Consider the following 15,826-nt stretch of genomic DNA (forward strand, 5'->3'; position numbering starts at 1 on the left):
AGCCATGAATCAGCATGCCAATATGAGGCTGCGTTGAGTCTGGTGTGTATAAATAGCCTGTTGCCTGTGTTGAACGAGGTGGCAGTCTCTAGTCACCTCCTAGAACTGTGGCTCCTCCCCAGAGATGTCTTTGCAGAGAGGCTGGCTTCCTGTCTGGGATAAAGACGTTAAAAGATGTGTGTTAAGTCCTGTGGACCACTGAAGTCGTGGGCGAGGGAAACAACTTCACCCTGGCTGTGTTTAGGAAGGACAATAGGTCGCCAGTCACAGAGGCTAGCCAGGGTCTCAGCAGGAAACAACCGTCTCTAGTTACACTTGAGAACACGCCAAGAAAGTACAGGTTTAAAGCTAATTCAGCAGGAAGGGTTTAGTTAGGGACAGTATGGAGAGCAGCCGAGGTCAGAACCATCACCCCGTTCTCACTGGTAACATCACCATCTAATTCAGCATACTTTTCTAAGTCTTTCCACAGAGCCCTAGAGAAGGGTGTGCTATCACTCCTTCCGAGTCAGGAAGACAGTGGCTGTATTTAAAGTGTTCATCGTCACACCAGGCTTGGTGACGTGCACCCCTAATTCCAGCCTCTCAGGAGGGCGAGGCAGAGGGATTAGGAGATCTAGACTAGCCTATATAAAAATAAAATAAAATAAGAATAAAAAGAGGCCGAGGAGAAAGAGTGATTTTCTAGCACACAAAGCCCAGTTCTTTGAGGAGAGATTAATCTACCCCCCCCCCACACGTTTATTTCACATTTATTTATTTTGTCTTATTAAGAAAATAAGATTTTTTTTTAAAGCACCATGAGCATAGGGTTATGCATATTGTATAAGATATACAGAATCATACCTGACCAAGTTAAATGCCTACATCCATATCTAACCAGTACTTTCATGGGGGGAAATGCTAAAGGGCTAGGACCTTTAAGTAGCAGGACTGGGGTGAGGGGGTTGTTTGTTTGTTTATTTGTTTGTGATCATTTATCACTCTGTAGCCCAGATTGGCCTTGAACTTGTGGTAATGTCCTTCCTCAGCCTCCTAAATGCTGGGATTAGAGACATAAGCCATCATGCCTGGAAATTTTCAATGTCTTGCTTATGTATTCCTGCATTTCCCAGCTTTGTGAGTCCCATATTTTTAATAACTGGTAATACCAGGCGGGAATGAACAGATATAGTCACCAGGCGGGAATGAACAGATGTGGTAACACCAGGCAGGCAGGCAGGAATGAACAGATGTGGTCACCAGGCGGGAATAAGCAGATGTGGTCACCAGGCGGGAATGAGCAGATGTGGTAACACCAGGTGGGAATGAGCAGATGTGGTAACACCAGGCAGGCAGGCAGGAATGAACAGATGTGGTAACACAGGCAGGAATGAGCAGATGTGGTCACATCAGGTGGGAATGAGCAGATGTGGTAACACCAGGCAGGAGTGAACAGATGTGGTCACCAGGTGGGAATAGGTAGATGTGGTCACCAGGTGGGACTGAGCAGATGTGGTCACACCAAGTGGGAATAAGATGTGGTCACACCAGGCGGGAATGAGCAGACGTGGTATGGATAAGCATGGCTCTTTCTCGCCAGTTTAGGTGTTTCAGGTGGAGATGGAGGGGCCGCCTCAGAGCCACATGGAGAGCTTTAACTATAATTCCTATATTCTGTTTTAAAAGGCCTGCGATCAGGCCAACCTCCATCTTGTTCACCTATAACCCAGAAAAGCCCTGACGTCAAGGTTGGCAACAGCAAGCATTAATTAAATGCCACATGTCACTTAGCTCTCTTCACAGAAGGAATAATACAACAGACTGAGCATCATCTGGGAGACTCCAGAGCCTCGGCCCATACAGAGCTGTTTTAATGAGCAAGGGCACAGGTTGAGGGGGCAGGAGCTGAAGCCCAATCTGTGCATAAAGGTCCGACTTGTTCTTTTCCTAGAAATATTCTGGTCTGTGTTCATGGGACTTCTCCAAGTTTTATAGCTGGAGCCCTGAATGAACGTGTGGACTTACTAACCTCATTCCTCATAAGATGGTTCTTTGTTCAGTGTTATTAACTTGATGTCTCTTTTTCTATTTCTTTTTTGGGAGGGAGAGTGGAAGGGGACTTTGAAGTACTGTATCTCATGTACAGCTGCATGTCTGCAGAAGTGTCCAGATAAACGCTGGAGGAATGCAGCGGAGACACGAGTGGGTGGCAGAGCCACAGGTGCCCAGCGACAAGTGGCCAGGCTGAGGTTTTATCTTCAGGCTATTTTGGACGCAGAGCTCTGCTCCTTACATGGTGAGAGCAGTGGTTATCATCACTTCAGAATTTTCCCGTCATGCCTATTGCACAAGCCTAAACTGGGTCTGTCGTTTTGTCTTACTTCGGGAGATGACATTCTGAAAGCGGCTGGGAATGGAGCGGGGAATGCTGTAGCCTAAAGAACATCAGATGGATCTCCACATTTCTAAGTCACAGAGTCTTGGAGCTGTGGCGTCAGAGAGATACCATCAATTATCCAATCTGGCCTGTCACTACCATCACAAATCATCTTTTTAAAAACTGTCCCAAGATTAAGTGCTTCCCATAACTTTGAATAGTTGTAACTCAGTGTTTCCTTTGGAGGAGTTGATGAAGTAGAGATTTGGATCATACATTTAAGTATTCATTTCTCTAAACAAATGAAATGGAAATTTTTGGGTGAAGTCAAATATTTATAGATGCAGATTTTATAGCCATTTGATCATCTTCCAAACCCCTATTTCCCAAGAATTTATTGAATGTCTCATTGTATTAACATAATGCTAGAAAATAGCCATGTCCTAAACATAAAAGATGTCATGTAGTTGTTGTTTCTCCCTCTGTGGGAGATCTGCCACCCACTCCCAAATAAATACATGGAGACTTATTCTTAATTATGAATACCCAGCCTTAGCTTGACTTGTTTCTAGCCAGTTTTTCTAACTCAATTTAAATTATCCCATTTCTCTTTGACTAAGCTTTGCCTCTGGGCATTTTACCTCTCTTTATTCTATCTATATCTTTCTTTCCTTCTTACACCTAGGTGGCTGGCCCCTGGCCTCCTCCTCTCCTCCTTCTCTCACTCTTCCCTCTTCTCATTCTCCTTTTCTTGAGCTTAGATTTCTCCTCCTATTTATTCCCTTGGCCTGGCAGCTCCACATATCCCTCTCTCCTGCCTAGCTATTGGGTGTTCATCTCTTCATTAGACCAATCAGGTGTTTTAAACAGGCAAAGTAAGACAGCTTCACACAGATAAACAAATGCAACATAAAAGTGTGCAACACATCTTCACATCATTAAACAAATATTCCACAGCATAAATGAGTGTAACATATCTTAAACTAATATTATACAACGACACTGAATTTTGGGAAATGCTTATTCTAATAGAGTATCTAGACAGTTAATCAAACGTGCAACATTAATTTTGTAGAAAAATAAGTACTTAGGAAGGAAAACTGAACCAATAAAAATCCGACCATTAAGGATGAGGAGATAGCTCAGTTGGTAAAAGGGTGTGTCTTGTCAGCATGAAGACCCAAGTTTGATACTCAGAATCTACGTAAGAAAACCCTGGAATGAGACACATACTTGTAATCATAATGACAGGGGAGGCAGAGAGACATACGTTCTTGGGGCTTGCTAGCCAGACAGCTTAGCATAATCATTGTTTAGGTAAAAGACACTCTCTTGTTTTTCCATACAAAGCTTCTTTTTTTCAAATGCTTGTCCAGTTTTAGCAAATGTGTTTGAGGTGTGCTTATGTGAGTAGTTTACATGGCTGTGTTTGTGTGTTCTTGTATGTGTGGGTGTGGGTGTGAACATGTGTGCATAGAGGGCTAAGGTCAGTATCGTCAGCAATTGCTCTGCCTTATATTCCGAAGCAAGGTCTCTGGCTGAACCCAGAGTTTACCACTCTGCTGTGTCTGACAAGCCAGGTTTCTCCAGAGAAGCTGCTTCCAAGCTCTGGGGTTACAGATGAGCTGGCATGTCTGCACAGCATTTACTGGGTCCTGGGGATACAAACTCTTGTCCTCGTGATTGCGGAACATTACCCCCACCAAGCCATCTCCACAGCCCTGTACATCTTGTTTTGAATTATTGCTGATAATTTATAAAGACGACTAAAAACAGACCTTCTCCATTTTGACATTTCTATAAAGGCTACAGCCAGCTGGTGACTTTAAGTCAGTATTGATGAAGCCCTACCTACTTCCCTGGGAATAGCTGAGTTCCTGATTTGCTTTTCTTTTCATTTGGGGTTTCAGTCTTGGTTAGAAAGAAATATTCCACCTGTTCCCATCTTACCACATCAGTGTGCACAGGATAATCTTCCCTTTATGAGATAATATCTCCTGTATCACATCCAGCTCACTGCTGCGTTCAGATAATAAGGGTTACAAATGAGTGGAGGCAAGGTTCCTTTCAAGAGATCCATAACAAAAAAAAGCATGAATAGAATTGTGGTCTAAAACAGCGAATTTGGCTGCATCCAGTTGCTTGGGCTGGAGAAGGGAATCCCAGGTGCAGAGGCCTGTGGGAAACTACAGAATCTCCATGTGAGAAGAGGGAGGCAAGTGTGTACAAATTAGGAAGGAGCACAATTTTCTTCACCTCCCCTTGCCAAATATGGCCTGTAGCATGCGCAATCTAAATAAAATAGAATGTAAAACCTGTTCTGATTTCTATGAAGAAGACCAGGGATGGAAAAATGACTTAGTTGGTAAAGCGCTTGCCGTGCAAGCAAAAGGACCTGAGTTCAAACCTCAGTGCTGACACAATCAGGCACAGCAAAGTGGAGGACCTGAGTTCAAATCCTCAGCGCTCACACAAAGGATCAGGCACAGCAAAGGGACCTGTGATCCCAGCACTGAAGAGCAGAAACACTGTCTAAAACATATGATGGATGGAAACAAAAAAAAAACACAAAACATCGATCTTTGGCTTCCACACACATGTGCACATACTTATACATGCATTGGCACACATATGCCCACACACACGTGCACAAACTTAAACATGTATTGGCACATGTATGCCCACACACATGGATATGAACAGACACACACACACACACACACACACACACACACCATTGATTTGTTTAAGCAATGGGACGGAGTACTTTTCTTCCATCAGTAGACGCTCTTGTCTCGTAACGTGTCCGGATGATGGGTTCACTAGACTCCCTCACACACCGTTTCTAACACCGGCTGGCCCATCTCACAGGAATGCTGCAGGAAGCAGAAACAGGACCTGTGTGAGAAGTTTGACTACCTGTACGGCATCCTGGAGGAGAGGAAGACCGAAATGACCCAAGCCATCACCCGAACACAGGAGGAGAAACTGGAGCACGTCCGAGCCCTGATCCGGAAGCATTCTGACCACCTGGAGAACGTATCAAAGCTGGTGGAGTCAGGGATCCAGTTCATGGACGAGCCGGAGATGGCAGTGTTTCTGCAGGTAATGCTTTTTGCCACCAAGAACACAAACTAAAAGGCAGGTTTTCGGTTTAAAAATCCATTTCATGGGCCGGGTGGTGGTGGCGCACGCCTTTAATCCCAGCACTCGGGAGGCAGAGACAGGCGGATCTCTGTGAGTTCAAGGCCATCCTGGTCTACAAGAGCTAGTTCCAGGACAGGCTCCAAAGCCACAGAGAAACCCTGTCTCAAAAAACCAAAAAAAAAAAAAATCCATTTCATTAACTAAAGGCTTCCTCCATTTGGTATTGCTTAAGTAGAGAGGGTGGCATCTAGAAACCCAGCTAGGAGGTTCTGAGTCACAAACAGAGGACTAAATCTCACCAACTTAATGTGAACACGCCAAGTAAGCTTCTCTTTCTTGCTTTCCCAGAACGCCAAGACCCTGCTACAAAAGTGAGTACTTTCTGTTTGACCGAACAGCACACTTTTTTATTTTTGCCCAAGGCTATCAGACTTTAGTCGGTGACAGAGAATGACACCTGTCTTTGCTGCAGGATCGCGGAAGCGTCGAAGGCGTTTCAGATGGAGAAAGTGGAACAGGGTTATGAGATCATGAACCACTTCACCGTCAACCTCAATAGAGAAGAAAAAATTATACGTGAAATTGACTTTTACAGAGGTGTGTTATTGCTTTAACGAGCTGTTTCAAACTGTGCTGCGGAAAAGCAGTTGAGGGAGAGAAAGCGGTTGAGGGAGAGAAAGCGGGGAGTGTACGAAACCCCGAAGGAAGTACATCTATAACTTCTCAGGGATCACAAACCATTGAGATGCCTGGTCTCACCACAGGATTACATAGCTCTTGACTGCTTATTTTTATAGTGTTTTAATGCCATTATCAAGAGTTTGACACTGGGTAAGGAAGTCCTTAATAAGTGACATACATGGTGATAATTCAACTTCAACTCTACCCCAGAATATGAATCAGAGTGGTGTAAAGGAAAAAAGTTTCAAGATGAGTCCAAAGAAAAGACAGAAGGCATTTGGGGTAGGGAGGCCAGCACACAGAGGGTGAGATCAGCCAGAGCATGGAAATAGGATAGGGTCCACGAGCTGTAACTGCAGCTTTCACTCTTGACTCAGAGTTCCCATTCTTTGAACTCTCCTGATGAAATACTTGAAAGGGAGACAGTAACTCTGGAGCTGGCTCCAGCTATGACTGCCTTGACTCATAGGAGAATGAAAGAGGGGTGAAAACAGCAGCCGGCTAGACCACTAGCTATGCCGTGAGCTTGCACCAGCCCCACAGACACACGTTCCAAGGCCCGTCTTCCTAATGGATTATCACGATCTGTGCAGGAGCCTGCAGATATGGTGGCTGTGGTAGAAATGTGAGCAGGCTCCATGAGTGAGGTTGTGTGAGGGGCAGGGAACAACTTTATACTGGGGAGGAAAGCAAGCCAATGCTTCCTTCATATTGGCCCTGCCGGGGTCAACGTGAGCAGCGCAAGGTCTCAGCATGACCTGGACCACTGTCGAGTGTCAATTGACATGATTTCTCTAGCCCTAGACTGTAGGTGCTAGCTATTAACTGTTTCCATGGCTACCATGGTCTTATCTCACTAGAAGAGGAAGATGAAGAGGACGCAGGAGAAACAGAAGAAGGAGGAGAAGGAGAGGATGCAGCGGAAGTAGAAGAGGTAGACAGTGTTCAAATGGAGTCATCGGGGGAAGAGGAGAGCCTGGAAAAAGCCCCGGAGCCCTCTCAGCTTACCTCAGAGCTCCAGGCCCCGACGCCACTTCTTGCTTCCTCTCCAGAACCACCTTCATCCATGCCACCTGCTGCAGATGTCCTGGTGACACAGGTAACCTGCCAAATGGCCTCATTGCCAAATGCTCTAAACAACATATTCTACTATAAGACAAGAAGAGGTAAGCACAGTCACAACGCCAGGGAGAAACGCTCTCTAGGTGACTCAAGAGGATCATCACCATTACAGCTGGTTGGCAAGACTCAATGTAATGCCATTTTTATATCAACAGTGCTCTCAGATCTGAGGCAACCTCTGTCAAGAAAGTGTGTGTGTGTGTATGTGTGTGTGTATGTGTGTGTCTGCATGTGTGTGTGTGTGTATGTGTGCAGGCGCACACGCAGGAAATCAGAGCTGCTCATGGGAATGTAGTCTACCTTTGGTTGCACAGTCAATGAAATCATAGAGCACATTGTAGAAATTATACAAGGTGAGAAATGAAAGTGATTCTACCTCATAGCCTTGACTCTCATGTACAGAATAGAGGAAGTAAACAGAGAAACCGCAGGAGTTCATGTAGCTTCCCCTGAAGCACAACTTCATTTCCTTTGATGGACAAGCAAGCAAAGCCATCTGTTGGTCATTTTAAAGAGTGTGGTTAAAGGTATCCTAGGAAAGTGGGGACTTCTGGGGCACAAAATCCCAGTCACTGAGTGTGGTGGGGAAAGCAGGCTCATCCAAAGGGGTCCTGGTTCTGCTTCCCAAAGGGGTCCTGGTTCTGCTTCTGTGGGTTGAGATGGTTGACAGAGCCAGGACACCACAGAGAACCCAGACATGGAATTGCAATCTGTATTCTGGTTTCCAAGGAATCCAGGATGAAACACTTTTTATTTCCCAGAACCTTGAACTTCTGAACATCCCGGCCGCACTGGCATTGAAAGAAGGGTAGACAGTAATGAGGGCTGGGTTTGATTAATTAGGTCAGCATTGGTTTTTTAAAATCCGTTTTGGGGACCCACGCATAATGCCAGCGTTAATTTTGGTCAATAACTTGCTGTCTGAGGTATTTCGTAAACAAATTTTCACTCGAGGTTTCTACTTTCTCCCTCTCTGGGCTCCCATCTGGTGGGTGGTAAGCCCAGAGCCTGTGGATGCCTGTCAGAGGCATAGGGCTGTGGCCAGCATTCTGCCCCAGCATCCCCCAGAGAGCTCAGGGTGTTCAAACCCAAAGGGAAATGACACCAACTACTTTTTTCCTCTTCTTTTTCACTTGTGACCCCATCTGTTCTGATTAAGAGGGAGGTGGTGCCCATTGGCTCTCAGCCGACCACACAATCTGAAACTCCAAGCCCTTCGGCAGCGGAAACCGCGGATCCCTTGTTTTACCCTAGTTGGTATAAAGGCCAAAACCGGAAAACCAACTCCAACCCGCCTTGCACTCCTGGGAGTGAAGGTCTGGGGCAAATAGGGCGTCCTGGTGCTGAGGATTCCAGTACGCAGTCTGCAGGAGTGGCAGGAGCCACAGCCAATGAGCAGGCAGCAGTGAGTGGTAAGGAATCTAGTTCGCCTGCTGCTACCTCTCAGGTTAGTGTTGAATCTCTTCTGTCTGAATGCTTCCCCACACCTGCTACAATCCTGCTGGAATAGGCGCAGAGAGCAGGGCTTTCTAGGGAGCAGAGGGAAGCCACTGCCTGAGCAAATGCAGCAACGTCTTATCCTCCAATGCTGGCTTGCACGTTAGCGTTCTACCCCAGAATAAACAAAGAACCAAACTGAACTCCCTTTGCCCATGGGCGACCTCATCCCAGGCTTTCCAGGGATGGGGCACAAGCAAGTGTAGCCCTTAGGCATGGTGTGCAAAGCCGCCTTATCTTCAGTGACTGGCTGGCTGGCGTCTGTGGTTCTTTGTGAAATTCACTCGCCCTTACTCGGCTTTTAGGATCTCCTCTTGGGCTTCCAAAGACTAATCGCCTGCCTTGGAGTCATTCCTAGCGAACACCAATTGGTTTAAACTGGCTCTGTAAAATAATCTGCGATTCATGCCTTCCAGAAATGTGCTTGCCATGACCAGATAGTCTTTGTTCCATTAAACCTGTGCTTCCTAAATTTGTGTCCTGGGGGCAGGAAAACATGGAGAGTTTCCTCCATTAAGGTCTCTTGGTAACTTAAAAAAAAAGTATTTGATAATATAACTTGATAAATTTTTATTTTTATAATGAAAATTTGAAGTCCAAGTCTTCCTTCTGTGGCTTAGTTAGATGTTTGCATGTCTCCGTGAGCCAATAGAACACATCTACAGGTTCTTTCTGAGGAAGAAGGTCAGTCATCCCAGACACGGGATTCCTAAGTTAGGTGTGAGGAGTGAGTGTTGCTGGGATAGTCAGGAAGCTGTCACTCAGCGTCCATGGGCCATCCAGTGACAGTGGACAATAAGCAACACGATTTCATTGTATCTGCTCGAGTGGACCCCAGACTCTCCAGGAAACAAAAGGGCAGCGTTTTAGAGAGTTAGAAGTGTCATGCTTTTACACCTGATCTTCATTCATAGACACAAGATGACAAAAGTCCATGTTTGTAAAGTAACCTTTCCAGGGCCAGTTTTAGGTTAGAAAGCAGCAAAAACAATGAGATGGACTGATTCGTCTAGAAATTGAATGGAGATGTCCGTATTTGAGGAGGAAGAATTGTTTTCTTTAGCGGCAATGCAATTTCCCCACAAGGAACGCATAGTAGGTCTCCCACTCACGACAGAAAGTTTGTGTAAATGATATTGGAGAAGCAATGTGTGATGATGTCAGTGAAGATTTCTTCTTGTTTTCTCACAGGAGTTAGCAATCTGCCTAGCACTTCTGGCTTTTCTTATTCTCCACTACATCTGGAGTCAGATTCAGTGCTTGATTTGTGCTTTAATGGGTAGGAATTGTCTTCTTTTCTGTTTGCTAACATCTCCCGTCTTCTCTTCCGTAGTAGTCCTCTTCTTTAGGCCCAGAGATGCACTTGGGTTTGGGTCTCTAAAACCATGTTCACGTCAGGGCCACAAGCTCCCTCCCTGCGGTACCTCTGTAGGAGCCCCTGCACCTCTGAAGGAGGCCCCGTCTGTTTTCTGTTCCTGCATGGAGAACCTTGACCCAGAACAGCGACTCTGTGAGCAATTATTCAGTAATCCAGTAGGAGACGACCCTCCAGGGCCATTATGGGAGTACAGCTGTACTAGGCATGCTTGACACGTAAGGACTCTATTATAGTGCAGGGAGACACAGCAAAAAACCCATTCGGGTTGAGGGTGCATTTCCTGTTCACCCAGCCAGGCCCAGGAAGTAGCTGCTGTCAGGAATGCTGTCCAGGGCGGTCTCTGCTCTAGACTATGACTTGGTTCCCTTTGTACCCTCCTTCTCTTCAGGGTCTTTCCCTGGAGAAGAGGTCTCTGAGATAAAGATGTTACAAGTGCAGCAGCCATTAGACCCACTGACTAAAGAGCCAGGCGTTAATGCGCAAACAGCAACCATAAGAATCTAAAGCAAAGAAAAACCACTATTTTGTTCAACAGCCCCAGCCTTTTGGATCAAGCTACATTTCTCATAGACAAGCTATGAGGTTTGCTTTGGGACTGGCACCTTACCTTTGGAATACTCTTTTGAAAATTACCCATTTAGTTCATGCATGAAGTGCGTGAACTCATGTGCATGAATTTTTGAGTGATGGGCCCTACTGGCCTAAGCGCTCGCTCCCTTTCCCTTAACCAAAAAGCAGTCCAGCATTCTGGTGCTAAGAGGTGTCAGCTATTTCTGGTTCCCTAACCTCCCGTGATAGGCCTCTTCATGTCTCCCTAGCCTCCCATTCTTCAGAGGCTGTAGGAGCTCTTTGTGGACCAGTCGTGTCTGTAACTGTGTGAGCAGAAGCCCCACCCACCTTCTGCCTAAGAGTCAGCTGGGGACTTACACACTCAAGTCTTCGGCATGCACAGACTCTTTCCAGCTGCCTGACACCTCCTTCCACATGATTTGTGGTAAAATGGAGTCATAGACAATGGGTTCGGGGACAAAAATGGGGAGAGATGAGAACGTGGTGATTGGAAGCAGGGCCTAACTGTGGATCTGAATAATTGTCTGAAGAGTCCCGTTTACGTTCCAAGAATGTGGGTTTGGAACCTTGTCGCCATGCATCCTTTCAATCCCCTCCGAGGCTGTAAGGGGAGGGTCATGCTTCATGGCTGTATGGCTGTCCTTCACCAACCTCATGCCATTGTCTGCTGACATTCATCTGCCTGTGTGGTGAGCTGGGAGTGAGGCAAGGGGTGGGCTTTGAGCCAGTGGGTTGCCTCGGTTCCTCTTCCTTCCTGCCTGCCCAGTGTCTTTTAATGGCTCCCATGGAAGAATCTATCCACATCACTCAACTGGAGCTGCACAGGGAACAGGAGTCTCTGGGAAAATGTCTCTGTCTGGGGTGGATTAGCTCAGCAACTGCTGATACTTGAGCTGGACTTGGCAGGTGCTTCAAGGTCAGAGGACCGCCCCTTCCCCCCTTCCACAATTGCACCTGTGTGCCCGCACTTCACACACACACACACACACACACACACACACGAGAGGGGAGGGGAGAGAGGGGGAAGAGAGAGAGAGAGAAAGAGAAGCAGGAGTCAAGTACTGTGAATAATATCAACTATCTCACTAGAAGATGAAGCTACAGTAACAAGAGATGAAAACTTTACCATGTTATAGCTCTTTGCTGTTCCAAGACTAGACTGCCCACTGTTCCATTCTCCAAGCCTGAGAATAGATACTCAAATCATGTAGAGATTCTGCCAAGACTCCTGGGAATGGAGACACCAATGTGATTAGAGAAAGGACGTTCGATCTACCTGTGTCTGACTGAGCATTCTGTTGCTTGTGCCTCGGTTTTTTCACCAGGAAAATAAGGGGAGTGGATGAGCTGATTCATTTACTTAGACAGCTGTAGAGAGAGACTGAGAAGGAATGAGAAGTTCAGAGCGTGTTTCAGGATATTTTCATGGCGCGGGGGAGGGGGGTGTTACAGACTTGGGCCTGGCACAAGTTATTCGGAGTAGTATAATAAGACGAGATGCCCCGTGAACAGACAATCCTTTGCATTTCTCGAATTGCATTTACAGTTGCTGCATCCTCACAGAAGTTCCTGGCTTCCCATGCTGACTTACACATATCTCCCGGGTACCTATTTATAGCTCAGTAGTTGCACCGTTGTTCCTCTTGTTTGTGAAGCTGTGAGTTCCGTGCAACCCGTGATGATTGCACCCTGAAGTCCATGTAAGGCTTCTTAAACATCCTGTGGCCCAGTAGAGCAAAGACAAAGGCACACATCAGAGGCGGTCCTAATACGAAACGGGTGACTCTGAATGGCTTTTAAAGTCAGCTTTACTGAGCTATGCGTACCCTGAAACTCACCCCATGTGAGTGTACAGTTTAAGTAGTCGTGACAAATCCGTGTCATTTCGTAGCTATCAACGTGGTTATTTACAATGTTCCAGACCCCGTCCAAATTTCCCTGGCCTTTAACAGGCTTGCTTTGAAGTGTAAATCTGTCTTCAGCTTTTACTAACTTCAGTTTCTCACTTTTCCTGTATGGTTTCTGCTTTTTGTTGTTCTATTTAAGAAATATTTCCTTAATTTTAAATCACGGGGATTTGCACCTACTCGCTATGACTTTTTTTTTTTAAAAAGAAATCATTTTATCTCTTAAGTTCTGGTGTAATTTCTAAGTTTCATATGCAAGATGAGGCTGAAGGGCGTCATTCCTTGTCTTGGTTTTTGGATACCTGTCATTTGTTGCACCGACACATTTTTCTTTCCTTTGTTGAAGATTTCCCCTTCCTTCTAGAAACATAAACGTAGCTGGCCGTACATGTGTGGGCCTGTTTCTCGGTTCTGTTTTGTGCCGTTGCTCTACGTTTTCTCCATCAGTTGATTATTATAGTTTCATAAAACCTTCACACGAATAAGCTTTGCCACCTTTGATCTAGCTTCAAAATGATTTTTTTTACTATTTATTATTCTTACTAATCTCTTGAAGAATTAACTCAGTTTTATTGGTTTTCTTTATTTTTGGTCGATTTTCTATTTTGCTATTTCTATTATTTATTGTTTGTCTCCTTTCTTACTCTTTATCTTTCTTATTTTTTATGATGAAAGCTTGGGTTGTGGATTTGTTATCTTTCTTGTTCTTCAATATGGATGTTCCAGGCCCTAGAACTCATTGCTTTCCCTGGATCCCACAAGTTTTAGCGTGTTGTATTTTCTTTTAATTTTGATGATTAAAACATCTCTTGATGAATGTGCTGATTTCTTCACAGAGGCATGACTTATTTAGATGAGGGGTCGCTAAAGTTTGAGACACTGGGGATTTTCTCCCAGAGTTTTTTTCTGTTTGACTTCTAATTTGATTTTGCTATGGAAACAGAATTGCTCTATCTGCACTCACCCTTCTAAGTTTATTAAGTTTTACAACCTGGAATGTGACTCAGCTTGCAGAACATAAAAGTGTTCTGTGAAATGCAGAAATTTCCTGTTATGGTTGACATTTTCTATAAATGTCAGTTACAGCAATTGATGATGTTGTTCTAGTTCTGATTTTCTGTTACCAGCTCTATCAATGGCTGAGAAAGGAATTTGGAGATCACTTTTCATACTTAGGAATTTACTTAGACATTGCAGACCTATGGGGCTTTTGCCTCTTATATTTTGAAACTTCATGTAGGTACTTTCATATTTAACATTGTTATGTTTCCCTCAAGAACTTACTCCAAGATGAAGTATTTCTTAATAACAGAATGTCTTCTCTGCTCATAGCGGCCTGCTCTGAGGTGTGTATAGATGATTCTCATCCACTTGTACAGGTTGTGGCTGCCATGTTTTGTATAAACCACGGGTAGTGGTGCTAGGGAAGACCCTGGGGGAAAGTGGTGTTGGATAGCAGCCCTCAGGGAAAACTTCCTGGCCTGGGTCCAGCACACCTAGCTTCCCTTCTTCCCTCAGCCATGCTCAGGGCCGAGGGCAGCACAGGACTGAGGGCAGCACGTGTCAGGATGGTTGAGAGACTTGAGCACCTGAGCCAAACTTCTTGGTCTAGTGATCCATTTTGCAGGGCTCTGCTTTCAGTTTTGATTTCAGCTGATTTATCAGCTAATATCTCTCTCTGAGCATGTTCATGGCACACCTATGCCCGAGGTTGTTCCTTAAGTAATTTTGAGTGAGTACCTTGAAATGGAATTGTTTGGTTGTATGGTTGTCATGTGGCTAACTTTACCAAAAACTGTTAACCTGTTTTCCACGGTCTATTGGTCTTGTGCTTCCACTAAGAAAGGAGGTGTCCCAGCTCCTCTCCTCTCCCTGTTAGCTGATGGGCAGTGCATCATCCTTTGCATTTTAGCCATTCTAATGCGTATGTGTGATCTTCCTTCTGGTCTAATTCACAAGTTCTTGACAATTAGTTTTGTTGAGCATCATTTCATATGCATACACTGAGGTTTGCCATAGAACCACAGGGGCAACTGTGTTGTAGGTGGGTGACTTCAAGCACTAGATGGCCTGTCGGCTGAGAAGGACTGATCCCAGTGCTTAAAGAAGATGTGGTCTGCTCTGTATCTCCGATTCTTTCATATCATTGTCTCAGTAGCAGTGTGGGTTCCCCCTACCTTAAGGATCATCACTCTCATGGAGGAGGGGGTTGTGCACAGGTTAAATTCAGTGACTTATTACAGTCAAAAGCAATGGGAAAGAGTCAGCAAGGAAATGCAACTCATAGCTGACTGATTTACCTATCATCCAGAATCTAAAAAATGTACATGCTATAAAGATGTTTCCAGAAGAAAAAAAAAATAATTAAGCTGATGAAAGAAGAGAGAAAAGGAAATAATATGAAAAGGGCCTGGAAGGAGGAAGAAAGAAAGAACTGCAAAGGGTAGAAAGCTAAGCAGAAGGCTGTGCCTGCAGCTAGTCCTTATTTCTTAGGCACTCAGAGCAGCTCTGTTTCCAGAGCTGCACCCCTGTCGAGTAGTGCACCGCCCAACGTTCCCATATTCCCAGGCCAGGGTGAGCAACAGGCCGAAGTCCCAAGGCTGTCAGCCAGCGCAAAGCTCTGTATCTTCACCCAGTGCTGCATGTGAATAGATGAAATCATGTTTATACAATGATCTTTGAGACTAACCCATCCGCCATGGCTTTATAGTAAACATCCCTCCAACTGCCACTGGAGGCTGAGGTAAGAAAAGCAGGCGGCAAAGGGCCAGGAAGCGTCTATATTTGAGATTCGTTTCACAAGGTAGTCATTACATTTAAAAAATAAAGAAAGCAAGAAAACATAGACAGGAGACCAAGAACATGATTTCCCTTGAGTGTGACTCTATGTCTTGCGTTCTTTGAAACGATCTCCTTAATTTTCCAAGGCAAACAGAAGTGAATGAAAATTCAGCCATGTTCCCTAAACTTAATTGAGTGACTCAGGGTATCAAGTTATTTTCAAGCAGAAGCCCCTGCTGAGATCGATTGCTGTGCGTTTTACAAGATGCAAGCTTACATGTCACTGTTCTGCGGGCGTGCTTGTGTTGGGTTTCCCACCGCAAGATGGAAAGTGACAACCGGTGCTGCTCAGGAGTGGCCTCCGCTTGCAGGGTAGCATTGTCG

General features: G+C 45.2%; 1 protein-coding gene across 3 annotated transcripts in view; it reads left to right on the forward strand.

The window, feature by feature from the left end:
• Trim55 (tripartite motif containing 55) overlaps positions 1-15,826 on the forward strand; it is a 36,031-nt gene that overhangs the window by 10,890 nt on the left and 9,315 nt on the right. The window contains exons 5-9 of one of the 3 annotated variants that reach the window (XM_041667673.1): positions 5,231-5,464; positions 5,855-5,877; positions 5,979-6,103; positions 7,048-7,286; positions 8,469-8,756. In XM_041667673.1, the coding sequence (XP_041523607.1) occupies positions 5,231-5,464; positions 5,855-5,877; positions 5,979-6,103; positions 7,048-7,286; positions 8,469-8,756 (909 nt within the window). The remainder of the gene's footprint in view (positions 1-5,230; positions 5,465-5,854; positions 5,878-5,978; positions 6,104-7,047; positions 7,287-8,468; positions 8,757-15,826) is intronic. The other 2 variants (XM_041667674.1, XM_041667675.1) reach the window with 2 other exon arrangements.

Source organism: Microtus oregoni, unplaced genomic scaffold (genome assembly GCF_018167655.1).
Source record: "Microtus oregoni isolate MIOR12 unplaced genomic scaffold, Mior012 000017F_ref0000208, whole genome shotgun sequence".
Lineage (NCBI taxonomy): Eukaryota > Metazoa > Chordata > Mammalia > Rodentia > Cricetidae > Microtus > Microtus oregoni.